Source organism: Coregonus clupeaformis, chromosome 19 (genome assembly GCF_020615455.1).
Source record: "Coregonus clupeaformis isolate EN_2021a chromosome 19, ASM2061545v1, whole genome shotgun sequence".
Lineage (NCBI taxonomy): Eukaryota > Metazoa > Chordata > Actinopteri > Salmoniformes > Salmonidae > Coregonus > Coregonus clupeaformis.
Window position 1 is genome coordinate 33,771,084 of NC_059210.1, and position 19,540 is coordinate 33,790,623.

The window sequence follows — 19,540 nt, forward strand, 5'->3', positions numbered from 1 at the left end:
AAATGAGGTGGGGTAAATGTACTTGGTATTTTTTTGGTATTGGTATTTTATTAGACTTTTTGTTAGACTTCAGTGCGGCTTTTGACGTTATCGATCATACGTTTTTCCTGCTGATGGAAAAACGTATGTGTTATGACTTTACACCCCCTGCTATATAGTGGATAAAGAGTTACCTGTCTAACAGAACAAAAAGGGTGTTCTTTAATGGAAGCCTCTCCAATATAATCCAGGTAAAATCAGGAATTCCCCAGGGCAGCTGTCTAGGCTCCTTTTGCCTCATCCCTCTCAACCATAAAATATTTCAATTCTTCATCAATCCACGGGGCCTTTACAGTTATAACAGTCAGTTTCTTAATAGGTGCTTGCTTATCAATAACTAGAAGAAACAATTTTATAAATGCACCAAGTGCAGCATCTGGATACCCGTCATTATACACATCAGACCAACATTTTATTTGAAATCTTCAACATAGGAATCAGTACAAAACATTTTGTATGATCTCTTATACATTATTTTAGGCCCAGCCTTTGGAACTTTGTCTTTTCTAGATATGGCCACTATAGTATGGTCAGTACATCCAATGGGTATGGATACAGCTTTAGAGCAGAGTTCTGCAGCATTGGTAAAAATGTGATCAATACATGTGGATGATATAGTTCCTGTACTGTTTGTAAACACCCTGGTAGGTTGATTAATAACCTGAACCAGATTGCAGGCACTGGTTAAAGTGAGCAGCTTCTCCTTGAGCGGACAGCTTGATGAAAACCAGTCTATATTCAGGTCACCCAGAAAATAGATTGCTCTGTTAACATCACACACATTATCAAGCATTGCACATATATTATCCAGTTAATGAATGTTAGCACTTGGTGGCCTATAGCAGCACTCCAACAGTTGAGGCTTTAGATGAAGCAGGTGAACCTGCAAACACAACACTTCAACAGCTTTATACATGAGACCCTCTCTAAGCTTTACAGGAATATGGCTGTGAATACAGTGGGGGGAAAAAGTATTTAGTCAGCCACCAATTGTGCAAGTTCTCCCACTTAAAAAGATGAGAGAGGCCTGTAATTTTCATCATAGGTACATGTCAACTATGACAGACAAAATGAGATTTTTTTTCCCAGAAAATCACATTGTAGGATTTTTAATGAATTTATTTGCAAATTATGGTGGAAAATAAGTATTTGGTCAATAACAAAAGTTTCTCAATACTTTGTTATATACTCTTTGTTGGCAATGACACAGGTCAAACGTTTTCTGTAAGTCTTCACAAGGTTTTCACACACTGTTGCTGGTATTTTGGCCCATTCCTCCATGCATATCTCCTCTAGAGCAGTGATGTTTTGGGGCTGTTGCTGGGCAACACAGACTTTCAACTCCCTCCAAAGATTTTCTATGGGGTTGAGATCTGGAGACTGGCTAGGCCACTCCACGACCTTGAAATGCTTCTTACGAAGCCACTCCTTCGTTGCCCGGGCGGTGTGTTTGGGATCATTGACATGCTGAAAGACCCAGCCACGTTTCATCTTCAATGCCCTTGCTGATGGAAGGAGGTTTTCACTCAAAATCTCACGATACATGGCCCCATTCATTCTTTCCTTTACACGGATCAGTCGTCCTGGTCCCTTTGCAGAAAAACAGCCCCAAAGCATGATGTTTCCACCCCCATGCTTCACAGTAGGTATGGTGTTCTTTGGATGCAACTCAGCATTCTTTGTCCTCCAAACACGACGAGTTGAGTTTTTACCAAAAAGTTATATTTTGGTTTCATCAGACCATATAACATTCTCCCAATCCTCTTCTGGATCATCCAAATGCACTCTAGCAAACTTCAGACGGGCCTGGACATGTACTGGCTTAAGCAGGAGGACACGTCTCGCACTGCAGGATTTGAGTCCCTGGCGGCGTAGTGTGCTACTGATGGTAGGCTTTGTTACTTTGGTCCCAGCTCTCTGCAGGTCATTCACTAGGTCCCCCCGTGTGGTTCTGGGATTTTTGCTCACCGTTCTTGTGATCATTTTGACCCCACGGGGTGAGTTCTTGCGTGGAGCCCCAGATCGAGGGAGATTATCAGTGGTCTTGTATGTCTTCCATTTCCTAATAATTGCTCCCACAGTTGATTTCTTCAAACCAAGCTGCTTACCTATTGCAGATTCAGTCTTCCCAGCCTGGTGCAGGTCTACAATTTTGTTTCTGCTGTCCTTTGACAGCTCTTTGGTCTTGGCCATAGTGGAGTTTGGAGTGTGACTGTTTGAGGTTGTGGACAGGTGTCTTTTATACTGATAACAAGTTCAAACAGGTGCCATTAATACAGGTAACGAGTGGAGGACAGAGGAGCCTCTTAAAGAAGAAGTTACAGGTCTGTGAGAGCCAGAAATCTTGCTTGTTCGTAGGTGACCAAATACTTATTTTCCACCATAATTTGCAAATAAATAAATTAAAAATCCTACAATGTGATTTTCAGGATTTTTTTTCCTCAATTTGTCTGTCATAGTTGACGTGTACCTATGATGAAAATTACAGGCCTCTCTCATCTTTTTAAGTGGGAGAACTTGCACAATTGGTGGCTGACTAAATACTTTTTTTCCCCCACTGTATATACAGCAACACCTCCCCCATAGGCATTCCTGTCTACTACTGCTGTATCATCAAAGGAATTATCTAAGTGAGTCTCAGAGATGGCCAATATATGAATGTTATCTGGTGTTAGAAATAAGGTTCATGAAATTAATAACTTGCTAAGTCTACGTACAGTATATTAATATGGGTTATTTTTAGACCTTTCCTGAGTAGCTTATAAGAGATCGTTTTTTCCCCATATTATGGCTATCAAACAAAGAATGAAAAGAACATTGTTCAGCTAATAGTCAATCAAGCATTCGTGAGTGTCAGTTGGTGAATGTGATGGTTTGTGTGTGATGTGGGGCTGAAGCTTGGCCCTCTCACTTGGTCTGATATGCAAAGAAAGCAAATCTGAGCATGGGGCTAGGAAAGCTAAAAGATTTTAGCGTGTCATTTTCAATTCAAACTCACATTCATTGTGAAGGTTCAGATCATGAAGGACTAGCTTGTGAATAGACACAGGTGGAGGAGCGATACGTAGAATCGCACACAGGCCCGTTTAAGCGGACTGGATCTACTTTAGGTGTTACAAACTTGAATACCATATCAATTATTATTTTTCTCACTCTCTCTCTCTCTCTCTCTCTCTCTCGCTCTCACACACACAGACATACAGACAGACACACACCTTCAAATACAACACAGATAGATTGACCCCTACAAACACACACACATGCACACGCACACACACAGAGAGAGAAAATGCATCATCGTCCTTTAGTTGGCAAGGCACAAGGTCTACTAATTAGCATGCAACCAAAAAGGCTTTGACGTATTAAGATCCACAGCATGTTGATGGATAAATCAAACAAGTGCTTTAGTTTGGTTATAGGTTAACATCCATACCATTCTATACATGCTAATTGTCACGCCCTGGCTCTGGGGACACTGTTATGTTGAGCCAGGGTGTGTAGATCTATGTACTCTATTTCTATGTTGGCCTGAGTGACTCCCAATCAGAGGCAACGAGTGTCAGCTGTTTGCTGGTTGTCTCTGATTGGGAGCCATATTTAAACTGTCGGTTTTTCCTTTGTTTTTGTGGGTTCTTGTTTGTGTTGGTTTGTGTTGTAACCATAGACGTCACGTTTTTCGTTTGTTGTTTTGATCGTGTGATCATTAAATAAATAAAATATGTTCACCTTCAACGCTGCGCATTGGTCCTCCTCATTAGACGATCGTGACACTAATAGGATTGGCTGTGAGGCTGTACATTGTATGAAAGCTGACTTACAGAGATGACAATATGTTTTATAGAGTGTTTTATAGCCTTGATTATGTGGGATGCACACACACACACATACACACACACACACATCCATATTGGACGGGAATACTTTGATTTGGAACAGTTCCCTTTTATTTCACCATATTCTGGGCCTCCTCAGTGTCTGTGACTGCAGGCTCTGTTCAGACACGCTTATAACATCTGATAAAATGATTATAAACCACAAGTAATAACTGATATCCAGCTGAATAATCATCCAAAACTCTAAAAACATGCTACACAACATGTTCTGGACATTATATTGAAAAACCCTCCTGGCTTTAACATTATGGCTGTGTCCCAAATGGCACCCTATTCCCTACATAGTGCACTACTTATGATCAGCGCCGTATGGGTCCTGGTCAAAAGTAGTGCACTATATAGGGAATACAGTAAGGTGCCATTTGGGATGCACGCATGATGAGCTTTCTGAGTCCAACCCTTTCATTCCTCATCAATCTGCTCCTTCTTAGTGGCACTCTGAAAGCGCCATTTAGATTGGACCCTTAGAAATGGCAAGCATTTCCTAAGCGGAAAGCATAAAAAATACACAGAAACGCTCCTGAATGGGAACAGGACTGACATTGAGCCTCCTCACTTCAACTCTCATGTTTAAGCAGCTGGAGCTGTCTCTTTCTCCATCTCCCTTTTTCTCATGTATACTCTCTCTCTCTTTCTCTCACTTTCTCTCTCGTTCTCTCTCTCTCCCGCATAGTTACTCACTCACTTACTCACTCACTCACTCTCACTTTGGTTGCATCTCCCTCTCTCGTTCACTCAGTCTCCTTCTATCTTTCAGTTCCTTTTTGGGATGGCAAAAAAGTTTAGTTCATTATGTATTCAATTGTTTTAAGTTGTTGAGAGATGCTTTTGATTAACTGTTATTAAGGTTACATTGGAAACGTTGATGGCCATGTAGCCTTAAACCTGAGTCATATTCATTAGTGTAAAATGGAGCAAAATGAAAACTAGTGTTTCTTATTGGACAAAATCAGGTGGTCCCTCCCTGATTCAGTAAATGTTCTTCCATTTGCTGCCTAATGAATACAACCCTGGTCCCATCAGAGGGAGCAACACTATGGTCTTTTCCCACACAGTGCAAATATGTGGGCTGCATTCAGTAGAGCACAACGTTGTGGAACATTCAGATAGAAACATGTAGTGTAGAACATATATGCCTCTCTGACATGTAGAATAAGGAATTGTGTAAGCTCTATTCACTACATTTCTATCTGCACCCTGCGGAAAGCAATGCCGGTCTATCCCCCAACTCCACAGGAAGCGACTATATGGTCTCTCCACATGCACACACACACACAAATGCATGCACACACACTCACTCTCACTCTCTCTACACAGAGCGCTCTCTGTTCCACCAGCTGTGTCCTCACTCCAAAACACTGTGATTAATTTGAAACGGCCAACTCACTTCTTAATGGCTGACATGGAACGGGACCTAACCACTGAGATAGATAGATAGATAGATAGATAGGTAGGTAGGTAGGAAGGTAGGTAGGTAGGTAGGTAGGTAGGTAGGTAGGTAGGTAGGTAGGTAGGTAGGTAGGTAGTTAGTCACAGTTCTTTTTTGCCTGGACAAATCTGATCATATTTTCCCAGATCTTTCCTCTGTCGGCCTGACGAAATCTGTGATAGAAGTGTCTGTTAAATTCAGTCTACTGTACCACTCTTGGGTTTTTAATCTGTGCTGTTTTGTTTTTTATTGATAAACCTTTGGGGCTGGGAAGGAACCTGTGCCGTTGAGGTTCATTGACTTACATGTAATGAATAGGTGAGCTCATATGAATAAGGTGCATAAAATCTGAGCTAGAGTTCCTCAGCTCAGCTCCCAGTTGAAACATTGTGTTACTTGTGACAGATGTGGCGGACATGTTTGTTTTTGTGTAGCGTGATGGTGTGTGGGCTAGGTGTCAGGGTCTTTTTGTTGTGTGCCACTGAAGGGAGGTTAGTCATAAAGTGGAACGCAATAAGCTGACACACACAGGAGTACCTTTGACATTATTATGTTTTTGGCAAGAGGAACAGGGTCTCCTGCCACAAACATCTTCATTTCATCATCATTACACTTACATTTGAATCATTTAGCAGACACTCTTATCCAGAGCGACTTATACCAAGTGCAGGTGGGACAACCAGTCATAGTAAGTACATTTTCTTCAAGAAAGTATCTATCAGCAAAGTCAGAGCTAGTAGAAAGAAAGTAGAGGACATCATGGTATGTACAGTGTGTGTGTGTGTGTGTGTGGTGTTTCTGTGTCTGTGTGGTGTGTGTCTTTGTTTGTTTGTGTGTGGATTAAAGATGAAATGGTTTTCAGTTTTCAATCGTATTATTGCATAATTGGTCAAAGCTCTCTTGGTGTTTTGGAGAGAGAAAGAAAGGTAATTGTTTTTCTGTTTTGGCTTGTAAGTTCAACAGGCATGACACTTCATGCATAATCCTGATGGATGGTTAGTTAACGGGCAGAAAAGCCTGAAATTATTATTAGTGTCAGCTATATTTGAGGAATGTGTTATTGCACATGGTATAATAAATACATATACTGTATATGTACAGTACCAGTCAAACGTTTGGACACACCTACTAATTCCAGGGTTTTTCTTTATTTTTACTATTTTCTACATTGTAGAATAATAGTGAAGACATCAAAACTATGAAAGAACACATATGGAATCACAAAGTAACCAAAAAAGTGTTAAACAAATCAAAATATATTTTATATTATATTTATATAAGTAGCTACCCTTTGCCTTGATGACAGCTTTGCACACTCTTGGCATTTTCTCAACTGGCTTCACCCTATGGGCCCTGGTCAAAAGTAGTGCACTATATAGGGAATAGGGTGCCATTTGGGATGCAGGCAAAATCAAGTTACTGTACATGGAACAGAGAGTCATCAAGTGTATTCCGCTCTTGGGCTTATTGTAGATACACTATTACTGTGGTTAATCCATCTGGATAAAGCTATTGATATTAGCCTGCAATTCAATAACATACATATGTCACTTATAATGGGAAAGGTATTACTCTTTACATGGAAATACATTGTAGTCAAGTTCCTTGACGAAAGCAGTGGTGAATGCATGGGGATGCAGACCAACTGTAGGAAGCAGAGGTCAGGGCAACAGATGGAAGACCTTGTAGATGAATGGAATATAGCAAATTGAAAATGATCATGTATACATTTATATCTCACTTATATAACATAGGAGGGGTCATCGATGTCGTCGACATTTCCCTCTCTCTCCCTCCCTCCTCCTAACCCCTACTCTCTCTCTCTCCGTCAGGTACCCCGGAGAGTTTGGAAGAGAAGGAGCGGCAGCTTTCCACCATGATCGGCCAGCTCATCAGCCTGCGGGAGCAGCTCCTGGCGGCCCACGACGAGCAGAAGAAGATGGCCGTCTCACAGATGGAGAAGCAGAGGCAGCAAATGGAGCTGGCCCGTCAGCAGCAGGACCAGGTGAGAGAGAGAAAGAGAGAGAGAGTGTGTTTGGGGGATAGATGTGTCTGTGAGTCTGAATGTGTGATTATGTTTGGACAAGTTCTTCATTCCCATCAGCCCATTAAGAGACAACATTCCACCACATCACAAAAGAAAAGTGAGTGTGAGTAATAGACAGACAGATTACAATATTAGCCTGCTATTTAGCTGTTCAGACATGACGGGGCAATGACCTATATTGACGCCACTGAGAAGCCTTGCCTAAATGAATCCTGACACATGTTCGGATGAGCGACGTCCCACAATGAACAGCCTGTAATTATATAAATACAAATAAATATCAAATAACTTTTCAAAAATGGGGCAGCTGTTTGTATTCTCATTGAGTGAGTATACACTCCGTCTTTGGGAGTTTTACCTTGTGTGATTAGTCAATTCCAACTGTCTGTCACTGCCTAGGCTCCGCCCCTGGCGACAGGTAGCCAAGGGGGAGGCAGCCTTGTGTCAGTCAGAGTCGTAAACATGTCAATCTCACTGCTTCACTGTCGACTGATAGCGTCGCTTGAACACGTGCTACTGCCAGTGTTGATTTGGGTTATATAATCCGCTATGTTCACTCTTGTCTCCCAATATTTCCGTCTTTGTCTAATTTTTGACTCCCCCAGTCTCGGCCCTTTCCCTCCTGTCGCTACTCATGTTTCTCACTTAAATATCCTGTCTCTATCTTCTGTCACCTAATGTCAAAAATAAAGATTTGTTCAAGCTCAAATTCTCTTCTTTCCAGTCATCTCATCTCTTTTGTCGTCCTCTGTTCTATCATGTCTTGTTCTTGTCTCATTCTTGTCGTCCTCTGTACTATCATGTCTTGTTCTTGTCTCATTCCTGTCGTCCTCTGTACTATCATGTCTTGTTCTTGTCTCATTCTTGTCTCACTCTGTTCTATCATGTCTTGTTCTTGTCTCATTCTTGTCGTCCTCTGTACTATCATGTCTTGTTCTTGTCTCATTCTTGTCGTCCTCTGTACTATCATGTCTTGTTCTTGTCTCATTCTTGTCGTCCTCTGTACTATCATGTCTTGTTCTTGTCTCATTCTTGTCGTCCTCTGTACTATCATGTCTTGTTCTTGTCTCATTCTTGTCTCACTCTGTTCTATCATGTCTTGTTCTTGTCTCATTCTTGTCTCACTCTGTTCTATCATGTCTTGTTCTTGTCTCATTCTTGTCTTGCTCTGTTCTGTCTGTCTTGTATGCCTAGTCTTGCTATGTTCAAACTCAAAACACTCACCTTTTGCGTGTTACTCTGTATTTTCTCTTTTGTCTACTCCAACACATCATTAACATCTCATTATTTTCTAATTGTTGTCTAATTCTTGTCTCATCCTTGTCTCACTCTGCTCTGTCTCTTTCCCCAGATTGCTATGTTCAAACTTAAAACTCAAGCTTTAAAGGATGTGTGCGTGTTATTCCCTCTCTTCTGTCGTTTGTCTTTGTCTCCCCAACATCTCACATCTAATTTTCTCATTCATGTCTCATTTTTGTCTCACTCCTGCCCCCTCAGATTACGAGGCAGCAGCAGCAGCTTCTGCAGCAGCAGCACAAGATCAATGTTCTCCAGCAGCAGATACAGGTCAGCTGACTGTGGACGTGTTCATTCTCTCTCATCTTAGTCATGTGTTCATACACACACACACCTACACACACGTATACAAGCACACACACACACACACACACACACACACACATGCACGCACACACACGCCCAAATACACGTACATATGCACACACACGAATGTGCACACACATAAACACACACGATGACCCCTGTAATTGACCTGTTTATAGTGGGATCAATTGCTGGGTCATTGCTCATGCCTTGATCAATACTCTATCCCTGGGGTCCCTACTATCGGCTTCTCTCTATTACCTCTTCCCTTTATTAACATATTTTTCCTTCCTTTCTCCACACTTTCATTCCTCTAATTCCCTCAATCATACTGTTCATCTATTTTTCATCTACACTCCATTTCTCACACCTCTTTCACTCGCACCTACCTATTTTCTCCTTCATTCTTGTTCCTTCTATCGTAAGGTGTGGCAGAGTTCTCGCTCATTTTCCCTCTTCACCAAACTATAACTTTTCCCACTGACCCGCCTTCACCACTGGTGAGCCACAGGGGAGCTTCTTCCTCTCCCACACCCCAGAAAAGGCTTGCCATGGCTGGGGAAGGCAGTGAGCCAGGGCCCCTTGTGCTCTGCAGCTCTGGAGGTGTTCTGCTTTTAACAAGGCCTCCTTCTTTTACAACGCCCCCCTCTGCTTTTAATAAACCACAGATCTGAGTTCAGTAGGACCGGCCCTCGGGAGAGTGTGTGTGACAATAAAACGACTAGTCTCTATGATCACATGGCCTCACTGTGTCCTTAGGCTACAGTGTGTTTTGGTGTTGTTCAGAGAAGTAAGGTTTTGGCACGTCTGCGCTGTTAAGAAGTGCAAACATAATCGGCAGATCTCGGTTCAAATACTATTTGAAATCTTTCAAACACTTTGAGCGTTTGCTTTAGTCTGCCTGGAGTGTCAAGTGGGTGGGGTTTTACACTTTTCAGACTTTTCTATTGCTTCCATTGCAACAGGCAAGCTCAGTCAAGCACAAATAGTATTTGAACCCATGTCTGGCAATGCATTGTTAATACTCTTAAACATGCTAAGTCATTTGAAAGAGCTAAGTAAGCTTTGGTTGCTGTGTACAATGAATGCCCTTGTGTGTCTTGAACAGTGCTTAGGAATAATCAATCATAATAATAATAATCATAATAATTATTATTATTATTACCAGTTTCTACCAATAGTGACTCTAGTGGTGTAATAGGTAATAACGAGTATAGGGAAAATTACATTCATTGACTTCTAACGCATTTTATACAAGCAACAGCCTGTGCTTAGTTAGGAAGTAAAAGTGTATTTGGGTCCATGAAAAGCACAGTATAAAATGTATCATTATTAGAAAGAACATTATTCTAATAATAGGAGTAGGAGTAGGATTACTCCTATTCTATTATAGAAGTAGCCTATATATTATAATCTTAACTCCAGCTGTTGAATACAATGCCTTGAAATATGGATTCACTTTAGAGCCTGGCCACTGGGGTACTGGCTGTTTATGCAGTGTTGAAAGTGTTTTGGCCTTAAACATACAGGCAGCGCGGCACCACAAGAACAGTCAGTCTGCTTCTACTTATCAACTCCAGACCTGCTTCTTCTTCTAGGCTACTGGGACCAATGCTCTAAGGGACTGACCAAGGGCTACTGTTTGGGGTTCATTCCCCGGGTGTGTCCCAAATGGCACCTTATTCCCTATATACTGCACTACTTTTGACCACAGCCCTATGGGCCCTGGTCAAAAGTAGTGCACTACATAGGAAATAAGGTGCCATTTGGGACGCGGCCATGGCCTATGCTGTACTTCTGGGGACAGTGGTTCACAGCATTTTCATCCAGATGAGATCAACATGATCCTGTGTGTAAATTACGTTCCCCCGTTCAGATCTATACTTCCCAGATTGGAGTAAATAAAATTACTAAACAGAGGCATTTACTGTAAGTCCTTAATTCCTAGCAATTTGGATGAATGGAAATTACCCAACATTTCCCTTTTTATGAATCCAAAAGTACAACCGCTTATGTAGAAGTCGTTGTTTTCCTTTCTCTGGTTGTAATGAGTTTTTGTCAGTCTTCTGCTTTATTGTGAGGGAGAGCCCAGTTCAAAGTGACACTGGTTTCCTGTCATGTGGTTTTAAATGGCCTGTAGAAACAGTAGGGAACTTCCAAGGGTTAAAGGAAAGCTTCCGACAGCCTCCTGGTGAAAGATTTGGTTACACTCACACATACACTCTGAGTGAGTGAGGGTGCCCCTTCATTTGTTCCCCACAGTGGTTGACAGGCATGTGTCTTTGTTAAGTGAGCCCTTACTTAATGTGTCTCATATGATCTTCATTTCCGCAGGGCCTCAAAGGCAGGCCCAGACTACAGAGCCCGGGCCAATCTAACGTGCCTAATTAATGACTGCAAACCCACACTTCATTCTGTCCCCTCTGTTCTTCAGTGACCTCCTCTTGCTTTCATTTTCCCTCACTTTTTTTTTACTCCTCATCCCTCCCTTGTTCTTCACCTCCTCTTGGATGAAACGTATCTGCTCCTCCTCTTCCCTTCGAGTGCTCCTCCCCTCAGCTAATTTATTCCTCTTCTTGATGTTGATGTTTTTCATTGGCTTCTTTTTGATTCCTTATCAAGCCATTTTCTTCTTTTTACCTCCACCTCTTCTCCTCACTCTCCCTCTCATCACACTCACTCACTTTTCAAATGTTTTCTTTCTTCACCTTTATTTCCTATTTTCTCCCTTAAACCTGACCTTGTCCATTCTACCCAGTAGCTAATGCCGTCGCTCTTTAACAATTAGGTATAAAATGAAGTGAGCTCTCTTTTCAATAGCCAGTATGAGAATTGCTGACGTGAGGTGAATTCTGCACTGTTAGTCCACTAAAGCCATGTTAAGACCTAATGGTGCACATAAATGGCCAATAGATACCACCTCAGCAACCAGTACTGGACAGAATGGCTCGGAAAGCCAGTGGGCCAACTGTAACTATGGAAAATTACAGGAATTAAAGTGTGAGCCATCATGGTGATTGGCTTGTAAGGGATTTGTCTAGAGCTAATGTTGCTGGCAATGCACACTTGTTAGGGAAATTAGTAACACACATTTGTTATACACACACATACACCACGTTAGACAATAGTGAGTTCTTTCAGGAAGAAGCACCATTTCGGGAAAATATTCAGAGGTTGGATAATATGATTTTAGATATAAACGTTTTACTGAATGAAGAAATTACCTCTACACTTACAGCAGTGTTTCCCAAACCTGTTCCTGTGGAGCCAAAGCGGTGCACATTTTCGTTTTTGCTAACACACCTGATTGAAATTTGTAATCAAAGGCTTGATGATGATTTAAATCAAGTGTGTTAGTGCTGGAGCAAAAAACTAAATGTCTTTGGGTCCCCAGGACCAGGAGTGGGAAACACTGACTTAGAATATGATTTAAAAGCTGCTGATATGAATCTGTGGATGTAAAGCCTACAAAAAGTAACTGCCTACCAGCCTAAACTAGACCCCAAAAATGCAGACGGACAGGAATCTATCTTGCAAAAACATATGTATACTCGCTCTCGCTCTCTCTTTCTCCAACTCTCCCTCCCTCTTTCTTTCTCTTCATTTTTCTCACTTCCTCTCTCCCCCTCTCTCACATACACATTCACAATCGCTCAGCCCCCAACCTTACCTTACACACACACACACGCCCCCGCCTCCCACCCCACCCCAACCTTTACACAGTAGGACCATTAATACCATGTACGCATGTGTGCATACGTGGGTGTGTGCGCTTGTGTGCTCGTCTGTGTGTGCGTACGTGTGTCTGGTGGGCAGTTGGGGAAGGGGGCCCTATGTTTTCTTAGGGCTGGGGGAGAGCAGGGCAGTGCATTCATCCCTCTCCTAGCAGCTCTCTCTCCCCCCTAGAAGAAGGCCTGTGCTTTGTGTTTGCACTGGTGGAGGGGAGTCTAGGCATTCCCAGAGGAACACAATGAATGGAGCATTCTGTCCCGCTTTCCCCCCTCCACTTGGACACACAGACTTGTTTTTCTTCTCCCTTCATTCTTGCCCTGGTCTCTCGGTGATGTCACAAGACGTGTGTGTGTGTGTGTATGTGTGAAATGGGGGGGAGCTGTGTGTGTGTCTTTGTGTCTGGGCCTCCCATGTGTGCAGTGAGAGTGAACCTTATAGGACCTTGAATCTCGCTTCCAAGTGTTCAGTGGAATCTGATGGAGACATGCATACACTCCTATGTAGAAATATGAGAGAGCAGTCTTTTGCCCTTCCAAGCGATGGCAATCAAGAAAAGCGGTCCGCAGTCTTTGAGAGAGACATACACACACACAGACACGTACACACACACACAATCAAGGCTGGGTTGTTTGTGTCTCCTCTCTGCTCTTTGAGTTCACACCCTAGAGACACATCACTCATGTAACTCATTCAGCCGCAATCGCACACATTCCCCATATATTCTCCACTTCTACTTCTGTCTTCTACTTCTGTCTGAATGTCACCTCCTTTTCCAGTGAGTATGCAGTTAAACAGTTAGTAAGGTCAGATAATCAAAGAGTGTCACTGAATATGATAACTAGATGAGAAAGAAAGAGTGAACAAGTCAGGATATGGAGAGAGATGGGGGCAAAAAGAGACAGGGGAGAGAAAAAACAACTAAAGAGAGAGGGAGAGAGAGCACACTCATTAACTGTGCATACAAATCAAATCAAATCACATTTTATTTGTCACATACACGTGTTTTGCAGATGTTACTGCGGGTGTAGCGAAATGATAGCTCCGACAGTGCAGTAATATCTAACAAGTAATATCTAACAATTTCACAACATATACCCAATACACACAAATCTAAGTAAGGAATGGAATTAAGAATATATACCTATATGGACGAGCAATGACAGAGCAGCATGGACTAAGATACAGTAGAATATTATAGAATACAGTATATACAGTGGGGGGAAAAAGTATTTAGTTGACGTGTACCTATGATGAAAATTACAGGCCTCTCTCATCTTTTTAAGTGGGAGAACTTGCACAATTGGTGGCTGACTAAATACTTTTTTTCCCCACTGTACATATGAGATGAGTAATGCAAGATATGTACAGTGGGGGAAAAAAGTATTTGATCCCCTGCTGATTTTGTACGTTTGCCGACTGACAAAGAAATTATCAGTCTATAATTTTAATGGTAGGTTTATTTGAACAGTGAGAGACAGAAAAATCCAGAAAAACGCATGTCAAAAATTGTATACATTGATTTGCTTTCTTGAGCAGGGGGATCTTGCGGGCGCTGCAGGATTTCAGTCCTTCACAGCGTAGTGTGTTACCAATTGTTTTCTTGGTGACTATGGTCCCAGCTGCCTTGAGATCATTGACAAGATCCTCCCGTGTAGTTCTGGGCTGATTCCTCATCGTTCTCATGATCATTGCAACTCCACGAGGTGAGATCTTGCATGGAGCCCCAGGCCGAGGGAGATTGACAGTTCTTTTGTGTTTCTTCCATTTGCGAATAATCGCACCAACTGTTGTCACCTTCTCACCAAGCTGCTTGGCGATGGTCTTGTAGCCCATTCCAGCCTTGTGTAGGTCTACAATCCTGTCCCTGACATCTTTGGAGAGCTCTTTGGTCTTGGCCATGGTGGAGAGTTTGGAATCTGATTGATTGCTTCTGTGGACAGGTGTCTTTTATACAGGTAACAAGCTGAGATTAGGAGCACTCCCTTTAAGAGTGTGCTCCTAATCTCAGCTCGTTACCTGTATAAAAGACACCTGGGAGCCAGAAATATTTCTGATTGAGAGGGGGTCAAATACTTATTTCCCTCATTAAAAGCAAATCAATTTATAACATTTTTGACATGCGTTTTTCTGGATTTTTTTGTTGTTATTCTGTCTCTCACTGTTCAAATAAACCTACCATTAAAATTATAGACTGATAATTTCTTTGTCAGTGGGCAAACGTACAAAATCAGCAGGGGATCAAATACTTTTTTTCCCTCACTGTAAACATTATTAAAGTGACTAGTGTTCCATTTCTTAAAGTGGCTAATGATTTCAATAGGCAGCAGCAGCCTCTAATGTGCTAGTGATGGCTATTCAACAGTCTGATGGCCTTGAGATAGAAGCTGTTTTTCAGTCTCTCTGTCCCAGCTTTGATGCACCTGTACTGACCTCGCCTTCTGGATGATAGCGGGGTGAACAGGCAGTGGCTCGGGTGGTTGATGTCCTTGATGATCTTTTTGGCCTTCCTGTGACATCGGGTGCTTTAGGTGTCCTGGAGGGCGGGTAGTTTGCCCCCGTTAATGCGTTTGGCAGACCGCATCACGCTCTGGAGAGCCCTGCAGTTGCGGGCTGTGCAGTTGCCGTACCAGGCGGTGATACAGCCCGACAGGATGCTCTCAATTGTGCATCTGTAAAAGTTTGTGAGGGTTTTAGGTGCCAAGCCAAATTTCTTCAGCCTCCTGAGGTTGAAGAGGCTCTGTTGCGCCTTCTTCACCACACTGTCTGCGTGGGTGGACCGTTTCAGTTTGTCAGTGATGTGTACGCCAAGGAACTTGAAGCTTTCCACCTTCTCCACTGCGGTCCCGTCGATGTGGATAGGGGGATGTACTCAAAAGAGAAAACCCTCAGGCTTGTCTTTGATATGATCTAGTCATCCATTCAATACCAACATCATTGCTTTAACTACTTTGATGCTAAACTTAACCCCCACATTGAGAGCTTTCATGGTCAGATAAAATAATACTGGCTCTGTTGAAACTACACACTGCTTTATATTTTTTTCACCCCAAGTTGATCCTTCATTACTCTGCTCCTGTGTTTGTGTGAAGGTCTCCTCTGATCTCTACTCTGTGTGTGTGTGTCTGTGTGTCTGTGTGTCTGTGTGTGTGCGCGTGTGTAAGTGCCTACTCTCTTACCTCTCTCTCTCTGGAAGATATGAGCATGTGAATTGTGGGCAATATATGCTGTTTGGATGTGATGATGTTAGTTTCACAGGATCGATATACTCTTCTATCTTTCTCCCTATCCCCCCTGTCTCTGTCTCTCTCCCTCCCCATCTGTCTCTCTCTCTCTCTGTCTCTCTCTCTCCCCATCTGTCTCTCTCTCTCTGTCTCTCTCTCTCCCCATCTGTCTCTCTCTCTCTGTCTCTCTCCCTCCCCATCTGTCTCTCTCTCTGTCTCTCTCCCCATCTGTCTCTCTCTCTCTGTCTCTCTCTCTCTCCCCATCTGTCTCTCTCTCTCTGTCTCTCTCCCCATCTGTCTCTCTCTCTCTGTCTCTCTCCCTCCCTATCTGTCTCTCTCTATCTCTCTCTCTCTCCCTCCCCATCTGTCTCTCTCTCTCTCTGTCTCTCTCCCTCCCCATCTGTCTCTCTCTCTCTCTGTCTCTCTCCCTCCCCATCTGTCTCTCTCTCTCTCTGTCTCTCTCCCTCCCCATCTGTCTCTCTCTCTCTCTCTCTCTCTCCCTCCCCATCTGTCTCTCTCTCTCTCTGTCTCTCTCCCTCCCCATCTGTCTCTCTCTCTCGCTGTCTCTCTCCCTCCCCATCTGTCTCTCTCTCTCTCTGTCTCTCTCCCTCCCCATCTGTCTCGCGCTCTCTCTCTCTCTCTCTCTCTCTCTCTCTCTCTCTCTCTCTCTCTCTCTCTCTCTCTCTCTCTCTCTCTCTCTCTCTCTGTCTCTCAATAACATTTCAATTTAATTGCTTTATTGGCATAATAAATAATTATTGTATTGCCAAAGCGACAATGTTGAACAATTCAACATTGGAAACATAAACACACTAAGAAGCATTCATTAGAAACAGAAACAGAAACAGAACAAGAAGAAGAACAAGAAGAAGAAGAAGGCATTTAGAAATATTCATCAGAATAGCCATTAGTACAACAACAACTATTAAACTCTCTCTCTCTCTCTCTATCTCAGGTGCAGGGTCACATGCCTCCTCTGATGATCCCAGTGTTTCCTCACGACCAGCGATCTCTGGCTGCCGCCGCCGCCACACAGCAGGGCTTCCTCTTCCCACCGAACATGTCCTACAAGCCAGGTACACATGCAGACACACACACATACATTTACATAAACACACATACACATGAAATATTTCAGTTCAATGTGTTTTTTGATTTGGCCCTCAGTCTCTCTCTCTCTCTGTTGCCCTCCTTCCCTGCAGTATTTCACACTCTTTCTCCGTATCTTTCTTGTACTTCTGTTGCCCATGAGATAAGCAGAAGCCTGTGTGAGACAAGGTCCTGACAGGATCCTGACCCCACATAAACTTCATACACTTCTCCCTTTGAACAGCCCAGGATGCATCCCAAATGTCACCATAATATCTTTATAATGCACTACTTTTGACCAGGGTCCATAAGCAGTGCACTATAATAGGGAATAGGGTGCCATTTGGGACACAACAGTGTTAGTCATCCTTGTCTCCCCTAATGAAGTGTGTCATGTTGGGAATGCTGGGGGTTTTATATGGAGATATATTGCTGTCAAAATGTTGTAAATGAATGAATAATGATTCACAAAGAAATGACGTGTAGTAGTAGTGACTTTGTCTGTGAATCGTTATTAATTAATTCACAACATTTTGACATAGTTTCAACCAAGAAATGTTAACGTCCTGGTTGGTCATTTCAGGAACAATAGATTGGCTATAGTGAACGGTGGAATGTTGCTGTTTATGATGTGCTGAAAGCATGTCAGTTACACAACACATATATGACATGGAATTTCACTCTTTCACACGCACACACACACACACACACACAAACACACACACACACACACCACAGACTCCCTCACTCTGGAGTACATGGTATTCTGCTTTCTATTTTCTCCTCTTCCTTTTCCACATTCCATTCTTTCACACATTCCAAGGCTTTGTCCCGAATGGTACCCTATTCCCTATATAATGAATCACTTTTGACCAGGGTCAATAAGGCTCATAGTGCACTATGTAGGCATTAGGGTGCTATTTGGGACGCAGGTCTAGACACTGCACATACATACAGATGTGGGTCCTTAATTTGACCAGTTTCGTCGCAGGAGTAAAATAATCCATCAGCAGGAGGATATTATTATTTTCATTAAAAATGATCATTTCTAACAGGAAATTCATTTTAGGCTATATTAGGCTATAGTTTAGCTGTGAGATCTAGTGAGAGAAAGAGAACTACGGATTTTCAGTGAATTTATTTAAGTCATGAGGCTCTTTTGAATTTCCTGCAGCGCAGGAAGATTCTCTGTGACAACAGAGTGATCAAATTAAGATACTACACCTGTACAGAACTTACTCAACAACATGTTAATGAATAGTTCAGGGATCATCAACTAGATCCATCCGTGGGCCGATTTTTTCTTGAGCGGATGGTTGGGGGGCCGGGAACATAATTACAAATAATGAATAGACTGCAAATTGACCGCAAGAAGACCCAACAGATATAATATTTGACGAAAATATAATCATTTCGAACCTTGCTTACATATGTATACGATCATGTGTCTCTCTATTATGCATGAATGCTTACAGTGAGGGAAAAACGTATTTGATCCCCTGCTGATTTTGTACGTTTGTCCACTGACAAAGAAATTATCAGTCTATAATTTTAATGGTTTATTTGAACAGTGAGAGACAGAATAACAACAACAAAATTCAGAAAAACGCATGTCAAAAATGTTATACATTGATTTGCATTTTAATGAGGGAAATAGGTATTTGACCCCCTCTCATTCAGAAAGATTTCTGGCTCCCAGGTGTCTTTTATACAGGTAACGAGCTGAGATTAGGAGCACACTCTTAAAGGGAGTGCTCCTAATCTCAGTTTGTTACCTGTATAAAAGACACCTGTCCACAGAAGCAATCAATCAATCCGATTCCAAACTCTCCACCATGGCCAAGACCAAAGAGCTCTCCAAGGATGTCAGGGACAAGATTGTAGACCTACACAAGGCTGGAATGGGCTACAAGACCATCGCCAAGCAGCTTGGTGAGAAGGTGACAACAGTTGGTGCGATTATTCCAAATGGAAGAAACACAAAATAACTGTCAATCTCCCTCGGCCTGGGGCTCCATGCAAGATCTCACCTCGTGGAGTTGCAATGATCATGAGAACGGTGAGGAATCAGCCCAGAACTACACGGGAGGATCTTGTCAATGATCTCAAGGCAGCTGGGACCATAGTCACCAAGAAAACAATTGGTAACACACTACGCCGTGAAGGACTGAGATCCTGCAGCACCCGCAAGGTCCCCCTGCTCAAGAAAGCACATATACATGCCCGTCTGACGTTTGCCAATGAACATCTGAATGATTCAGAGGAGAACTGGGTGAAAGTGTTGTGGTCAGATGAGACCAAAATGGAGCTCTTTGGCATCAACTCAACTCGCCGTTTTTGGAGGAGGAGGAATGCTGCCTATGACCCCAAGAACACCATCCCCACCGTCAAACATGGAGGTGGAAACATTATGCTTTGGGGGTGTTTTTCTGCTAAGGGGACAGGACAACTTCCCTGCATCAAAGGGATGATGGACGGGGCCATGTAC

At 42.7% G+C, this 19,540-nt stretch overlaps 1 protein-coding gene across 3 annotated transcripts in view; it reads left to right on the plus strand.

Annotated features, from left to right (window-relative positions):
• LOC121532073 (transcription factor SOX-6) overlaps positions 1-19,540 on the plus strand; it is a 173,408-nt gene that overhangs the window by 118,280 nt on the left and 35,588 nt on the right. For all 3 annotated transcript variants that reach the window (XM_041837744.2, XM_041837743.2, XM_041837745.2), the window contains exons 6-8: positions 7,194-7,366; positions 8,906-8,974; positions 16,919-17,039. In XM_041837744.2, the coding sequence (XP_041693678.1) occupies positions 7,194-7,366; positions 8,906-8,974; positions 16,919-17,039 (363 nt within the window). The remainder of the gene's footprint in view (positions 1-7,193; positions 7,367-8,905; positions 8,975-16,918; positions 17,040-19,540) is intronic.